At 42.2% G+C, this 17,752-nt stretch overlaps 1 protein-coding gene across 3 annotated transcripts in view; it reads left to right on the top strand.

The window, feature by feature from the left end:
- Nucleotides 1-15,960, top strand: part of LOC106567664 (rab5 GDP/GTP exchange factor) — a 43,389-nt gene extending 27,429 nt beyond the window's left edge. For all 3 annotated transcript variants that reach the window (XM_045693535.2, XM_045693537.2, XM_045693539.2), the window contains 7 exons: nt 2,355-2,554; nt 4,278-4,444; nt 6,767-6,848; nt 11,363-11,495; nt 11,714-11,805; nt 11,992-12,248; nt 12,362-15,960. In XM_045693535.2, coding sequence (XP_045549491.1) covers nt 2,355-2,554; nt 4,278-4,444; nt 6,767-6,848; nt 11,363-11,495; nt 11,714-11,805; nt 11,992-12,248; nt 12,362-12,781 — 1,351 coding nt within the window. In that variant the 3' untranslated portion in view covers nt 12,782-15,960. The remainder of the gene's footprint in view (nt 1-2,354; nt 2,555-4,277; nt 4,445-6,766; nt 6,849-11,362; nt 11,496-11,713; nt 11,806-11,991; nt 12,249-12,361) is intronic.
- The last annotated feature ends 1,792 nt before the right edge of the window (nt 15,961-17,752 follow it).

The raw sequence follows: 17,752 nt of genomic DNA, 5'->3' as shown, positions 1-17,752 counted from the left end.
GGTGCGATTTAAAAAAAAATATTTAATTTCATTTAAACAATTTTTTAATTCCTGCTGTAACACAACAAAATGTAGAATAAGTCAAGGGGTATGAATACTTTCTGAAGGCACTGTATCATCACATTTGCAGACCAATGTAAAATAGCCTACTATTTCTAATGTGATGAGTAGATTGGATAGTCATTTAGTTAAGCTAATAATATAACTGACTCACTGTTCACAAAAAATACCGTTATGCTTTTCTTCTCCTTTCTTTGCACATATCCAGAGCTCAGACCCAGCTAGAGGGCCATTTTTAAAGAGGATCCGAGAAATGTTTTGCCTTTTTATAAACACATTTTATGCAGTTTTAGGACACTTTACTCTTCATGACTGGAGACAATAGCATAATCTTTAATACCACAAAAATGACAGGGTAGACTACTCTGCTGACACTGACAAACTGAGATCAATAAAAACGACCTTGTCTTGTATGCAACCATCTAATCGATGCTTATGAAAAGGGGAGACGCATATTGTAGGCTATGACATCCATCTAGCTTGGAGGAGGAAATTGTCCTAAAAAACATTACACCGGAGATATGGCCGATATTCTCCGCTATAGTGCCAATTAGGCTTGTGCGGTGTACTGTATATATCGGGATATTTGGAAATGGTCACGGGATGGTTATTAAATACCGTCAATATTGTTAAGTATTTCTTTGAAGTTTAAAAAAATATACAGTACCAGTCAAAAGTTTGGACACCTACTCATTCCAGAGTTCTTATTTTTACTATTTTCTACATTGTAGAATAATAGTGAAGACATCAAAACTACGAAATAACACATATGGAATCATGTAGTACCCAAAAAAGTGTTTAACAAATCAAAATATATTTGAGATTCTTCAAAGTAGCCACCCTTTGCCTTGATAACAGCTTTGCACACTCTTGGCATTCTCTCAACCAGCTTCACCTGGAATGCTTTTCCAATAGTCTTTAAGGAGTTCCCACACATGCTGAGCATGTGTTGGCTGCTTTTCCTTCACTCTGCGGTCCAACTCATCCCAAACCATCTCAATTGGGTTGAGGCCAGGTTTGTGGAGGCCAGGTCATCTGATGAAGCACTCCATCACTCTCCTTCTTGGAGAGCCCTTACACAGCCTGGAGGTGTGTTGGGTCATTGTCCTGTTGGAAAAACAAATGATAGTTACACTAAGCGCAAACCAGATGGGATGGCGTATCACTGGAGAATGCTATGGTTGCATTCAAAGTGTGCTTTGAATTGTAAATAAATCAGTGTCACCAGCAAAGCACCATCACACCACCTCCATGCTTCACAGTGGGAACCACACATGTGGAGATCATCCGTTCACCAAAAAAAATCTCAAATTTGGACTCATCAGACCAAAGGACAGATTTTCACCAGTCTAATGTCAAGTGCTCGTGTATCTTGGCCCAAGCAAGTCTCTTCTTATTATTGGTGTCCTTTTAGTAGTGGCTTCTTTGCAGCAATTTGACCATGAAGGCCTGATTCATGCACCCTGAAGCATTTATTTGGGCTGCAATTTCTGAGGCTGGAAACTCTAATGAACTCATCCTCTGCAGTAGAAGTAACTCTGGGTTTTCCTTTCCTGTGGCGGTCCTCATGAGAGCCAGTTTCAACAGTGCTTGATGGTTTTTGTGACTGCACTTGAAGGAACTTTCAAAGTTCTTGAAATGTTCCGGATTGACAGACCTTCATGTCTTAAAGTAGTGATGGACTGTTATTTCTCTTTGCTTATTTGAGCAGTTCTTGTCATAATATGGACTTGGTCTTTTACCAAATAGGGCCATCTTCTGTATACCACCCCTACCTTGTCACAGCACAACTGATTGGCTCAAACACATTAAAAAGGAAAGACATTCCACAAATTAACTTTTAACAAGGCACACATGTTAATTGAAATTCCCGGTGACTACCTCATGAAGCTGGTTGAGAGAATGCCAAGAGTGTACAAAGCTGTCATCAAGGAAAAGGGTGGCTACTTTGAAGAATCTCAAATATAACACTTTTTTTGGTTACTACATGATTCCATTTGTGTTATTTCATAGTTTTGATGTCTTCACTATTATTCTACAATGTAGAAAAGAGTAAAAATAAAGAAACCCTGGAATGAGTAGGTGTGTGAACTTTTGACTGGTACTGTAATTCTGGCAAATTCAATTTACTTTAGGGGAAGCTTAGCATATTAGACGTGCCTATTCCCTAGCCTGTTGGACGCGCCACCTATGACACAGTAATTAAAACAAAACACCAGCGGTTTGTCTTGTTAGTTAAAAATAATAGCTTAAAGTTAATCTAATCACCAGTTGCTCCCCCTGGTCTACCTCAGGCTGCAGAGGGAGGAGGAGGTTGCCTATGCCAGCATCCAGGGGGCCCAGTCTCAGCCCCTGTCTCAGCCCCAGGCGCCACCCCAGGCCTCTCTGGCGCCCTTCTCCAAGTTCGAGGAGAAGAAGACCAATGAGAAGACGCGCAAGGTGACCACTGTGAAGAAGTTTTTTAGTCCCTCGTCACGGACAGCCCCCAAGAAAGGTACTGACTGCCTGACTGACTCTACAAAACAAAGACAGTTCTGCTTTCCATTTGATACATTAAAGCCTGAGTTATCTCAATGGCATTTCTCCAGTGCAGTTTCTGACACACACACACACACACTTACTTTCCATCCCAGCGTATCAGCCTAGTACTTGTCTCATCAGCTCACTTCTTTGAAAGTGATCCCCGGAGGCTCTAAAGCAGGGCATGTTAGTGATTGAAGTTCTTCTGTGCCCACCAAGCCCATAACAGCCTATTATAGCCTGGGTTATTTAGTGATGGCCTCTATTAGCCTCACTGTTCGGCAAACTCCCCTAGCTCCTATTTATACAATGGCATTGAGAACAATTGCAATGGCATTGAGAACAATTGCAGACTTCAATATTTTTTTCTTCATTCAAAGAGGTGCCTTATCCCTCTGCCTAATCTCAGTGTGGGGATCATGGTTGATTGTCATTGACGCCTCACTCGTCGAGATTGTGACTTTGTCTCATCACATTTCACTTTTGCTTTGCAGTAATAGCTGCTGTGCACCATTCTCTAGTGTTAGGTCATGTTTTTAACCGTTTTCCATATCCTTTCCAATCCCTTCTATCTCATTGATACCCTCATCATAACACAATGGTCCCAAACCAAACAACCCTTCTCCTCCCTCTTGTCTGATCCCCTCATTCCGCACTTCAGTCATCGCTAGTGTTTTGTTGATCCATGAATTCATGAATTTATTGTCGTCCATTATTCTCCATACCCATTCCACCTTCACCCACCTCTCTCAAATCCCATGTACCCATTCTCTCTTGTATGCCATTCTGGTACCCTTCATCCCTGTTTCGCGTGCCCTGCGGCCCCACTTGGCCCTACCATCTCATTCTCAGCCCCCACTGTGGGAGAGGAGAAGCTGACAGGCCTCAGGGACTGGAGAGGAATGTTTACTCCCCCTTGGGAAATGGGCTCTCCCACCGAAGGTAATCATTCCTACCATTGGAGAGGAGTTTTGCATTGGATAGCGCTCCCATTTTAATCCCTGTAGATTTAAAACCAACTAGGAAACCATAAGGCCTTAACTAGTGTAGTCGACTTATAATTACCCTCCAACCAGGTAGCATTAAGATGTACCAATAGTCTCACCATAGTAGCACCCGCTCAGTCTGATTGGCTGAGAGACCTGTCCATCAAACTGACTCCGCTGCTCCGGTTGGTTTTGAGTTTGTTTGATGTGTAGTGTGCAGACGTGTGTGTGTGTGTGTGTGTGTGTGTGTGTGTGTGTGTGTGTGTGTGTGTGTGTTCAACAAGAGTCCCTTTTTCATGTTGCTCATAAAGTTCATTATCTCACTGTCCTCCTCTTGCGTATGGTCATTATACTGGCAGCACTGGTGGCAAGACTCAGAGGTGGGTGTCTGTTATTCTCTCTGTAGTTGTAGATACACTTCTACAGAATAGATGACAAAACTGACTGTGTCCCTGAAACTGCCAACAATGTGTTCTTACAACCATCAGCAAAAGCAGTTCTAAAGTATCTGTTTATTTGTAGTTGTGACACAATACTGTTTTCCTGACCTCTTCTCAGCTCTTATGTAAAGATGCACACTTCTGACAGTTTACCTTCTTTACCTGAGGCTCAGTCTGTTAGCGAGGGCAACCATGAAGAGGAAGGTATGGCGTAACATTAAGAGTAACACATGTCATGGTGTCTCTCCCCCCCCCCCCCCCCCCCCATCAGAGAACCAGGAGGGCAAGACCCCCAGCCCCTCCATCAGCCGCCAGTCAAGCATTGAGACGGACCGCGTCTCCAGAGACTTTGTGGACTTCCTGAAGACCCTACATAAGCCCGGCCGTGAGGTCCACAAGCAGAGCCGAGCCTTCATCGAGATCATGGCCAACAAAAAGGTCAGTTGAAAACGAGTCTGAATGCTCATTCATTGATTTTTAAACGTGCAGGGTACAAAACGATATCTGAAAGGAATAGATATACAGTTGAAGTCGGAAGTTTACATACACCTTAGCCAAATAGATTTAAACTCCGTTTTTCACAGTTCCTGATATTTAATCCTAGTAACAATTCCTTGTCTTAGGTCAGTTAGGATTACCACTTTTTATTTTAAGAATGTGAAATGTCTGAATAATAGTAGAGAGAATTATTTCTTTCAGCTTTTATTTCTTTCATCACATTCCCTCTGGGTCAGAAGTTTACATACACTCAATTAGTATTTGATAGCATTGCTTTTTAAATTGCTTAACTTGGGTCAAACGTTTCGGGTAGCCTTCCACAAGCTTCCCACAATAAGTTGGGTGAATTTTGGCCCATTCCTCCTGACAGAGCTGGTGTAACTGAGTCAGGTTTGTAGGCCTCCTTGCTCGCACAGGCTTTTTCAGTTCTGCCCACAAATTTTCTATAGGATTGAGGTCAGGGCTTTGTGATGGCCACTCCAATACCTTGACTTTGTTGTCCTTAAGCCATTTTGCCACAACTTTGGAAGTATGCTTGGGGTCATTGTCCATTTGCAAGACCCATTTGCGACCAAGCTTTAACTTCCTGACTGATGTCTTGAGATGTTGCTTCAATATATCCACGTCATTTTCCTACCTCATGATGCCATCTATTTTGTGAAGTGCACCAGTCCCTCCTGCAGCAAAGCACCCCCACAACATGATGCTGCCACCCCCGTGCTTCACGGTTGGGATGGTGTTCTTCGGCTTGCAAACCTCCCCCCTTTTCCTCCAAACATAACGATGGTCATTATGGCCAAACAGTTCTATTTTTGTTTCATCAGACCAGAGGACATTTCTCCAAAAAGTATGATCTTTATCCCCATGTGCAGTTGCAAACCGTAGTCTGTTTTCTTTATGGCGGTTTTGGAGCAGTGGCTTCTTCCTTGTTGAGCGGCCTTTCAGGTTATGACGATATAGGACTCGTTTTACTGTGGATATAGATACTTTGGTACCTGTTTCCTCCAGCATCTTCACAAGGTCCTTTGCTGTTGTTCTGGGATTAATTTGTACTTTTTGCACCAGAGTACGTTAATCTCTAGGAGACAGAACACGTCTCCTTCTTGAGCGGTATGACGGCTGCGTGGTCCCATGGTGTTTATGCTTGCGTACTATTGTTTGTACAGATGAATGTGGTACCTTCAGGCGTTTGGAAATTTCTCCCAAGGATGAACCAGACTTGTGGAGGTCTACCATTTTTTTTCCTGAGGTCTTGGCTGATTTCTTTAGATTTTTCCATGATGTCAAGCAAAGAGGCACTGAGTTTGAAGCTAGGCCTTGAAATACATCCACAGGTACACCTCCAATTGACTCAAATTATGTCAGTTAGCCTATCAGAAACTTCTAAAGCCATGACATCATTTTCTGGTATTTTCCAAGCTGTTTAAAGGCACAGTCAACTTAGTGTAAGTAAACTTCTGACCCACTGGAATTGTGATACAGTGAATTATAAGTTAAATAATCCGTCTGTAAACAATTGTTGGAAAAATTACTTGTCATGCACAGAGATGTCCTAACCTACTTGCCAAAACTATAGTTTGTTAACAAGACATTTGTGGAGTGATTGAAACACTGAGGTGGGAGTCATTAAAACTCGTTTATGTAAACTTCCGACTTCAACTGTACATGCACAATTTATGCTTGTGTGCAAATTATGACAACATTTCAAACAGAAGGTCTTGATCCAGCTGAAACTTTGCAATAAACTGTATGGGTATGGGGGCATATAAAATAGTGTGTAGGTATTTCTGATCTTTCAACAAAGGTCAGCCCCGAAAAGCAGAAATGAAAGAATAGCTTTTGTGTATGTTTTGTAATGAAATATTTCTATTTGATATGGCAAAACGCTCCAAGGTTTTCTCTTGTTTCAAAAAGTTATTGGTTTTTATTGGCTAGACAAGAATGTATTGTGGCTGTAGTAGCCTCTCACGATCGGTAGTTGTGTTGTACATAGTTTTACAGAACAATGTCTTTTATAATTTCCTTCAGAATAAACCTCTTTTTTTGTATAGTATATGTTTTGTAGAAATGTAATTAAATTATATAAATAGAGAAAAAAACAGAGCTGTTGTGATGAGGTTAAAAAGTTATTTCAAGCTGTCACACATCTTGTCTGGAACATGCAATTTTGTTTGTTTGGTTGTTATGGTATGTAGTTCCTCTCATATCGTCCAGACATTGACATTGATTGACAAATACCTGGGATGACGTTTGATTTTTCAGGACTTGAGTGCTGACGAGCTGTCTGAGTGTGTCCAAGACTTCTACCAGAATTTGTCCGACCGCCTCATGACTCATTTTAAAGGTAGGTTCAAACAACATTAAGAATGATGACTCAACCAGCCAAAAAGGATACAACAACTTGCACTGTACAAAATGCATCACAAAAATGTAAATACAATGCATTCGTTAGATTCACAAAAATGGACTAAACGGAGTCCCAATGTGTTTCAACTAACTGTGTTCTAGTGCACAATAAAGTGTTCTGTTGGTCTTTTCAGCTTACAAAATGCCTTTGGTTTTATTTGCAAGTAGAAATATCTACTGATTTAACCTTTATTTAACTAGGCAAGTCAGTTAAGAACAAAGTCTTATTAACAATGACGGCCTACCCCGGCCAAACCCTAACCCAGATGACGCTGGGCCAATTGTGCGCCGCCCTATGGGACTCCCAATCACGGCCGGTTGTGATACAGCCTGGAATCGAACCAGGGTCTGTAGTGACGCTTCTAGCACTGAGATGCAGTGCCTTGGAACCGCTGTAACTACTACTGTAACTAGAAAAGTACATTTTCTGAAGTGTGGGCTTGCAAGCTTGTCTTGAAGTAGCAATTGATTGATTGGATACAATAGCCTGAACGTGAAAGTTGGTTTGGTGTCTGGCTTGAATGGTTCAAGAGTTACTATTATTGTGCTGGGTTATTTAAGCAGTAATGCCCAAGGGGGTGTGGTATATGGCCAGTATACCACGGCTAAGGACTGTTCTTAGTTACGAGTGCCTGGATACAGCCATTAGCTGTGGTATATTGGCCATATACCACCAACCCCCGGAGGTGCCTTATTGCTATTATTAACTGGTTACTAGAGCAGTAAAAACAAATGTTTTGTCATACCCATGATATACGGTCTCGTATACCACGGCTGTCAGCCAACCAGCATTCTGGGCTGGAACCACCCAGTTTCTAATTATTTTATTAGGATCCCTATTAGCTACTGCTAAAGCACTCTTGTCTGTCATTCAAACCCATGTTAATATATGCACATTTTCAAATGTTTTACTTAAGTATACAAACGGTATGCAAGTACACTAATTTGAGTCAGTCTGCACATTTCAACGTTGGTTTGGAATTCCAATCCAGTGCAGAGCTGGTGTCCGGCTGATGTGCTGACTATGGTCCTGAATCCACCTGTTATGCCTGTACTGTAGATCGCGCCTTTGAGTGGGAGTGGTTGATCTGATATTTGGATTATTTCATAAGGTTGGATGGTCGGACTGAACACTTCATCCAATATCTGTATTTTTTTGACAGTAGGCCTATAATTTAACATTTTATCACTGCAATTGTCTGCTGCTTTAGAATTTCTCGCTCCGTTTTGCTCTCTCTCGGGATATGTAGGTAATAGACATGTTGTGTATTTCAATATATTTGTTTACTGTCGGACTCTGACAATCAGCCTGTTTTGTCAGCGGTGTTGTATAGTTGGGTGCTAGCTCTATCTACTTGGCAATAATAACGGGCTTGTTTGCCAAGGAAAATGTGTGTTTTTTGGTCACATCCTGTGTTGTGTTTGCACAAATTTTCACTTAAATATGTCTGGTAGTGGAGGTTATACCCACTTTTTTCAGTGGTCATTACGTATACTCACTTCTTAATCCCCACTGATGCGTATCCAAAGTAGTGGAGTTTTACGGGCTATCAATTATGTAGTACAATAGAGAAATCATGCACAAAGTTGCCTACACAAATATAATATGGGTTTGAAAAGTGCGAGTGTGAAACCATAGCATAGGCCAGGGCTCGCCAACCCTGTTCCTGGAGAGCTACCCTCCTGTAGGTTTTCAATCCAACCCCAGTTGTAACAAACCTGATTCAGTTTATGACCAGAAAATTATTAGAATCAGGTGCGGTAAATTAGGTTTGGAGTGAAAACCTACAGGACGGTAGCTCTCCAGGAACAGGGTTGAAGAGCCCTGGCATAGGCCTATTTTATTCAGCACCACGGACAGGTAATGCGACTTGGCAGGTGCTGGCTGAGCCCGTGAAAGTCAGATAAAATATTTCAGCACCGGACAGCTCCGATCTCTGTTTTGACTCCTGATATTTGCATTCACAACGAGAACTGTGCATTTATTCCCGTGTCTCATGAGTTCTACAGTTTAGCCTCTCTATTTTCCTTCTCAATAGAAGAGCTTCAAGGAACAGGCTATAAGGTTTAGGCCAGGGCTCTGACTCAATCCTGTAGCGATCACCACTCCCTCTACGGACTATAGACCTAAGCCTACAGAAATCATGTGGCAAAGAATACAGCCTAGAAAAGTTCTACAGGAATAGTAATATTAGGGTAGAAATGCAGTGAAGTCGTAAAGTATTCAGACCCCTTGACTCTTTCCACGTTTTTGTTACGTTACAGGCTTATTCTAAAATGGATGAAATTGTTAAATCTTCACACAATACCCCATAATGACGAAGCAAAAACAGGTTTTTGACATTTTTGCAAATGTAGAAAAACGGAAATATCACATTTACATAAGTCTTCAGACCCTTTACCTAGTACTTTGTTGAAGTACCTTTTGGCAGCGATTACAGCCTCAAGTTGTCTTAGGTATGACGCTGCAAGCTTGACAGACCTGTATTTGGGGAGTTTCTCCCATTCTTCTCTGCAGATCCTCTCAAGCTGTCAGGTTGGATGGAGAGCGTCATTGCACAGCTATTTTCAGGTCTCTCCAGAGATGTTCGATTGGGTTCAAGTGCGGGCTCTGGCTGGGCCACAAGGACATTCGGAGACTTGTCCCGAAGCCACTCCTGCGTTGTCTTGACTGTGTGCTTAGGGTCGTTGTCCTGTTGGAAAGTGAACCTTCGCCCCAGTCTGAGGTCCTGAGCTCTCTGGAGCAGGCTTTCATCAAGGCCGACTGCTGCCCCCTGCTCACCGTGGTGGTGCCGGTCTCGCGTGCGCTGGCATGCCGGTTCTCGCCAGGCCAGAGATCTTGTTTCTAATGGCCTGAGAGTCCTTTAGGTGCCTTTTGTCAAACTCCAAATGGGCTGTTGTGCCTTTTTTACTGAGGAGTGGCTTCCGTCGGGCCACTCTACCATAAAGGCCTGATTCGTGGAGTGCTGCAGAGATGGTTGTCCTTCTGGAAGGTTCTCCCATCTCCACAGAGGAACTCTGGAGCTCTGTCAGAGTGACCACCGGGTTCTTTGTCACCTCCCTGACCAAGGCCCTTCTCCCCCAATTGCTCAGTTTGGCTGGGTGGCCAGCTCTAGGAAGAGTCTTGGTGGTTCCAAACTTCTTCCATTTTAATGATGAAGGCCACTGTATTCTTGGGGACCTTTTTAATGCTGTAGAAATGTTTTGGTACCCTTCCCCAGATCTGTGCCTCGACACAATCCTGTCTTGGAGCTCTACGGACAATTCCTTCAACCTCATGGCTTGGTTTTTGCTCAGACATGCACTGTCAACTGTGGGACTTTATATAGACAGGTGTGTGCCTTTCCAAATCATGTCCAATCAATTGAATTTACCAAAGTTGGACTCCAAGTTGTAGAAACATCTCAAGGATGATCAATGGAAACAGGATGCACTGGAGCTAAATTGAGTCTCATAGCAAAGGGTCTGAATAGTTATGTAAATAAGGTATTTCTGGTTTTTTTGTCATGGGGAATTGTAACTTTTTTTAAATCCATTTTAGAATAAAGCTGTAACGTAACAAAATGCGGAAAAAGGGAAGTGGTCTGAATACTTTCCAAATGCACTGTATGTGGAAACCATGGTGTGTGGAATTGAATGTAGCCTAACCCTTTTTTTGTAACACATAAATCTCCTCTAGCAAAATGCAGAATACAGAGATTAATCAGCAGCGACTAGTATCCAAGCCTTCAGCTACTGTGAAGTGTAGGAACTCCTCATCCCGTTCTCATGTAACGCACCACCACAGAAACCTCCATCCTTATCTGGTCCCTTTGCTTAACATATCAGCCATAAGGGCTAGGCCTATTATTTAATTCTGGATATGATGGTTGTGGTTTCACATTGCCATGCTTTTAGGTCACTGAGTAGCCTACATCTGTTTCTCATAGAATTTTTCACACAGGGCACTTTTCATTTGCCAGGCAGACCGTTTGGGAAGTTCTTGGCAAAATTTGAATATGCCTACTTCTCCATACACCATGACTACACCACTGATGTCTGGGTATTTTTGCTAGAAAATGTTGGCCCAGCCACATAGCAATGTCTGCCTATGCCTCTGACACTAATACAAGTGATGTCTAAGCACTTCACCAAGAGGCCAGTGAGGACAAAAGGAATGACTGATAAGCCTGTTGACTCGTAAATCCTTTCTCTCATATCAAAGGCTAAAGTCCTATATCTTGGTCCTCATTGACTGATTTGGGAAACGTTTTTGTGAGATGTCAGGCCTTTAGACACAATAGATTATTTGATGTGTAGAATGTTTGCATGACTCATCTGTTCCTCACTCTGTGTGCTACATGGGCATAAAGCTAATATACTTTACCATAGTATCAACCGTAAAATGTTTATATGTAAGCTAGATGTAATGAAGACTAAAGTAAAGCCTCATGGGGTGTCTTTTCCTTCCAGGCTCTTCAGAGCGTGTGGAGCGAGTGATGGATGAGGTGGAGAAGTACATTATGACACGCCTGTATAAGAGTGTCTTCTGCCCCGAGACCACAGATGATGAGGAGAAAGACCTGGCCACTCAGAACCGGATACGGTAAGGACTACCATATCCTGTCTGAGGACAGGCAGTTTAATCTGTGTTTGTGTGTTGGGATATTTGCCACTGTGGACAGAGAGATGCATGCAATTATGTGACTATATCACTGTGGGTGGTAATGCCCCTTTTGCGTGTCTGTCTCTGTGGGTGTTGGTGGCACGGTGGGTGTTAGTCACTGTAGGTGTCTCTCTCACCCACGGCTCTGTGTTGTACAGGGCGTTACACTGGGTGGACATTCAGATGCTTTGTGTGCCAGTGGATGAGGAGATCCCAGAGGTTTCAGACAACGTGGTCAAAGCCATAACAGGTGAGTTATGGATGGTGTTACACTGGACACCATTAGGACTCAACCAAAACATGGGTAGTGTGGTTCGAGGACACTGCAGTGTGTTGCCTTTAGTTTGCTATAAGTTGGTTGTACAAACATTCATAAACTTGGTTAATGAAATCTTGTTAGTGTGGACAGGATTGTGATTTGTGTGTCGCGTCACAGATGTCATCGAGATGGACTCCAAGCGGGTACCCCGGGACAAGCTAGCGTGCATCACGCGCTGCAGCAAGCACATCTTCAGCGCCATCAAGATCACAAAGAGCGAGCCAGCCTCGGCCGACGACTTCCTGCCCACCCTGATCTACATCGTGCTGAAGGCCAACCCTCCACGCCTGCAGTCCAACATCCAGTACATCACCCGCTTCTGCAACCCCAGCAGGCTCATGACTGGAGAGGACGGATACTACTTCACTAACCTGGTACCTGTCTCTGTGCCACCGCACAACACTCCCTCATGCCCACACCAAGTTGATGAGAACCAAGCACCCACACTTTTTGTTCATAGCTCACCTCGTGTCCTCTCTCTGTTTAGTGCTGTGCAGTTGCCTTCATCGAGAAACTGGACGCCCAGTCTCTCAACTTGGACCCCGAGGACTTTGAGCGCTACATGTCGGGCCAGACCTCTCCTCGCAGGCCTGAGGCAGACGGCGGCTGGCCCCAGGTGGACCCTCCTACTGGCTCTGCCGCCTCCAGTCCCGCCCTGACTCAAGTCTACCAGAACCTGGACCTCCTGTCTGGCATGGGGAGCCGACAAGACAGGGTTCTGGAGGGGGTACAGAGCCTGCAGAGAGACCTGATCACCTGGCAGGAGAGTGTGGAGCGAGAGGTGCAGGAGATCCTGGAGAAGTACCCGCTGGAGATCCGCCTGCCCGCCCCCTCCGCCATTGACTCAGACAACGTGGAAAACGACCGGCTGCCGCCACCACTGACGCCCCAGGTGTTTGCTGGGTAATGTCTCTGCAGAATCGGAGGCAACAAAGGGCTTCTTGAACAAATGACTGCGCCTCTCTAATGTCTTGAAGCGTCATTGGCTCTTCACTTTGGTGAGGTTCAGGAAGTGACAGCCCCCTCCTGTCTCCACTGCTACGCTTTTAAACATTCTCACATACTGTAAGCCAAGTAGGCTTTGGTCCATTATGACCCCTAGACCCTTTCCTGATAGCATTCACAGATCTTACTATCTCAGCCTGGTTAAATTAAGCATTAATAGATCAAAAGGATGGACTAAGTTTGAGGAAAAGAGTTTAGGAACTGAAATGGAGCCAAGCCAAAACAATGCTCCTGCATACACACTCCTTTTAGACCAGACCTCTTCAGATCAGATGGCCTCACACTATGTATGGCGGAGTTGGCATTCGGCCCTAGTCTGTACTCCTCTACACCCCCGCTGCACAGACCCAGATGGCACATCTTGATACTGTAAGATTACTTCTCCAGCTTGTAATGCCGAGGAAAGGGGTATGTATTTTTAGATAGCAGCTGCGGATGAATTTGGGAAACGCTGACTTCTGCATCTTGCAGTATGCACTCTGCAGAATTGTATACTCTGCCTGCATGTGCTTTGCTCCTAGCCTTCTTGAGTCTCCAGCAAGGGACCAGGGTGTAGGCTAATTGTGCGCAATGGGGGGAAAAAGGGATGTGTTTCATCCAAAACCAAAGGTCTTAAGCTGGTTCTTATGTGATTATGCCCCAATGTGTGGTCTCAACTAATATTTGTAATGGTAATATAGAGCGCTTAATCAGAAAAGTATGAATTAGGTAGGTAAGGTACTTTAACTTCTCTCGTTAATTTTATATCTCAACTATGTGTCAGTATGGCCAAGAGCCCTTACTGTATGTATTAAAGGACCTTTTTCCTGATGATGTGATCTGACCAGGAAAACTCCTGTTACTACTCATGTAGGATGCCCATGAGGCATAGTAATGCAGAAGCATGCTTCTTGTTATAGACTTTCTTTTTTTTTGATAGTTGAACCATGGCGCTGATGCTGTGTACTACAATAGGGAAATTATCCTGTATGTTCCTAAATGAACAATGTATTAAAAGGGAATTTCTTCTCCCAGGTACATAATGTATTAGTTGGGGATAACAATATTATTGGGGAGCAGTGTAAGAAGTTATCTTTTTAACACGTTAATGTTGGATAAACGATTACTACCTATGGTATTATGGGAGGCAGAGCACATAACACTCCTCAATTAATTTGTAACTTGAACAAATACTTTTTAATTGTTTCCTTGGTGCACTGCTGCTGGGCGATTCCAAGTCAGCTGAAGCAGAAAATATTGTTAATGTGGTTGTTCTGGCAATTTTCACATAGTAACTTCATTGATAGGAAGGATGTTTAACAAGCTTTTTACATCTGTATCACAAACCATTTTTTTATCATGGTGAAAGTGGCCATTTTAGGCCCTCTTTATACCTATACATGCCTCCTGTAAGACCCTATGATCTGTGAACAGTACATGATACAGACAACATCTTGGTGTCATTATACTCCTTATAGCATGCTCTAACATATGGAGTATGTCTAGATTCTGAAATACAAATGTTCACATGAATTTATTCAACATTACAAATACTATTATAAATATCTCAAAACTACCCTTTTTGATTGTGTTCATTTGAAGACATATTGTTTGGAACAATATACTCTACAAGTACATTATATTTCTAGAGTGGGCGCTCTGCTAATTCTGAAGTAATAATACATTTTATGAGCACCACCAACATAGTGAATGAGGAAAAATGGATTTAAAGGGAACTCCATCTTTTGGTGATTTGCTAAATGTGCAAGCCTAAAGGAGGGATGTGATTGGTTAATGACCTATAATGTCAATTTCTATGTATAAAATGTATAATTTTAACAGTAGCAGAGAGTCACTGGAAATGTGATGTGTTTGAAGAGTGTATTGTTACAAACAATATGTTTATAAATAAGACAAATCAAAAGGGGAGTTTTGAGATATATTTTTTCATGTTTAATAAATTGATGTGAAAATGTGTATTTCAGAATCTAGATATACTCCATATACTGGATCACACTATAAGGAGTATAATGACACCAAGATGTTGTCTGTATCATGTACTGTTCACAGATCATAGGGTCTTACAGGAGGCATGAATAGGTATAAAAAGGGCCTAAAATGGCCACTTTCATCATGATTTTCTAAAAAATGTTTAGTGATACAAATGTAAAAAGCTTGTCAAACGTCCTTTCTCCCAATGAAGTTCCTATGTGAGAATTGCCAGAACGATCTTCCGCTGGGCTAGAATCGACCTGCTATATTTCTAATTTGTTTTGTGATTTTGATGGTGCAAAATTATCTAGCTGTAAAAAAATTAAAAAAAGAAGGCAATGGTACTACTTAAGCTAAACGTGAGAACGTATCAATAAGCTTGCTAAAATATGTGGCCCTTTAATTTCATTATAATCACATTCAAACGGTTGTAAAATATTTAAGAGGATGCCAGTCTAGTGAAACAAAGGATTAATAGAGGACTTTCAGTTAATATGCTTCTTTTCCATTTTGCAACAGATCTGGGAACACCATCCTAACATTTATTCTTCAGATAGTGGTACAATCTGTGAAACCTGAAGTTGACCAAGACGCAGGTTACTGTGTTATGTACAAAATGCCAGTGATCTGCTGATATATGGAGGTGGCATGTTGTATATCATTATGTAATCGTGAAATATGGATGATACCTGGGGAATGTTCAGTAGGGCGAAACAGAACAATGCAGGAGGGACACTTCTTAACGGTTCGATCTGATTACCGCATGGTGTTTACTCTATTACATGAGTTTTCTATCAGCAATCCATTGAATGTTTTAATCACCTGAATAAGCCCCTGGTTGTAAAGTGTTATTACTCATTCCGCTGTTACACATAGACATAACAGGTACTCTACTTTAACACTGTAATCAACTGTGACTGACTGCTAAGAGGTCTCTTAAGAGATTTCTAAACAAGTATGTGTATATTTATGTCTTTTAAACTTTTAAACTGAATGGCACATCACTTTTTATTATGGACATGTAACTTATAAGAATAGCCTTGTTTTACAGTGTCTATTGCCAGTGTATTGATTGCCATTCAATGAATAAACCCCTGGATTTTGAATCCATCAGCTGTTACTTTTTTCTCCCTCACACCATTTCCACCCATAATGGTGATGTTTGTTCAAATTGAATTTACTGGAACTGTTGCTCGTTAACAGTGAATGCACTTAAATCTAGCCTAAATCAGGTAGAGTAGTCTGCATTGCCTGCTGCAAATGACTTGCTACTGACATCTTGTGGTGGAAATGTTGACCAGAGTTGTGCTAAAGCAGATAGGATGGGGCACTGCACAGCAGTCAGGGTTAGTTTGGAACCATTTCCCAATTCTGAGAATCCTCTGCAGAAAATGTTGGATTTAAGCTACATTCAGACTCTGAATTTGTGCTGGAAATTCATTGACACCAAATTTCTAAGAAAAGCTGTACTGTAACAGTAGAAAAGCTCACAGGACATTTTTTAAATTGTTTTATTTATTTCACCTTTATTTAACCAGGTAGGCAAGTTGAGAACAAGTTCTCATTTACAATTGCGACCTGGCCAAGATAAAGCAAAGCAGTTCGACTCATACAACAACACAGAGTTACACATGGGAGTAAAACAAACATGCAGTCAATAATACAGTAGAAAAATAAGTCTATATACAATGTGAGCAAATGAGGTGCGATAAGGGAGGTAAAGGCAAAAAAGGCCATGGTGGCAAAGTAAATACAATATAGCAAGTAAAACACTGGAATGGTAAATTTGCAGTGGAAGAAAGTAGAAATCGAAATAATGGGGTGCAAAGGAGAAATACAGTAGGGGAAGAGGTAGTTGTATGGGCTAAATTATAGATGGGCTATGTACAGGTGCAGTGATCTGCTCTGACAGCTGGTGCTTAAAGCTAGTGAGGGAGATAAGTGTTTCCAGTTTCAGAGATTTTTGTAGTTCGTTCCAGTCATTGGCGGCAGAGAACTGGAAGGAGAGATGGTCAAAGGAGGAATTGGCTTTGGGGGTGACCAGAGAGATATACCTGCTGGAGCGCGTGCTACGAGTGGGTGCTGCTATGGTGACCAGTGAGCGGAGATAAGGGGGGACTTTACCTAGCAGGGTCTTGTAGATGACCTAGCATTATGAAATTGTTGTCTTAGGTAGAACTTAAGATGTCTTCTTTGTTTCTAGCAATGACTATTTAATAGTGGCTACTCTGGAGCTCTATATATTCTATATGAAAGTGAGTAGAGAGGACATGATTAATACATATTGTAGTCGTATGTGCCTCTTTCTCCAAGTCTCTTGTCCTATTCTGCATTGATCTAATAGAATTGGACGGGTCACGTGTGTATGTAGATTACCTGCAGGCGTCCACCATATTGCTTTCACCTATCACATGTTTTCAGATCACAACAGGTGGAGGAAAGGAGACAATAGATGAAAATGAAGATGTATTTTTGTTATGTGTGTCTATGGATGCCTATATTCATCAAGGTTCACAGTGGTTAGCTAAGCAGCCAGGCTTGATACCAGAGGATCCTGCTGAAAATGGGATGTGTCTCGATGGGGCTAGCCTGAATGAAAGACTTACATTTACTCAGGTTCACTGGGGACATAAAAAATTGCTCATTAATTTAGCCCCACATCCACAGAAGGCAACTCTCTCCGGGCGTTCTGTACTTAGTATGTGGGTCAATTCTCTCTCGGGTCCAAATGATGCTTCAGAATAAGGCATTTTCAGTGGAAAGTCCACATTTCAGTACAGTTTGAAGCATGGCATAGTTGATAAGTAACTTTGATTCTGCACTTGCAATGCATGGGGAGAATAATAAAAGGATGTAACGTTAGCTAGCTAGGTTTTCAATTTCACATTTTGTGTTACTGTTT

Source organism: Salmo salar, chromosome 13 (genome assembly GCF_965601325.2).
Source record: "Salmo salar chromosome 13, fSalSal1, whole genome shotgun sequence".
Taxonomy (NCBI): domain Eukaryota; kingdom Metazoa; phylum Chordata; class Actinopteri; order Salmoniformes; family Salmonidae; genus Salmo; species Salmo salar.
This window is presented reverse-complemented; position numbering and strand designations above follow the sequence as displayed.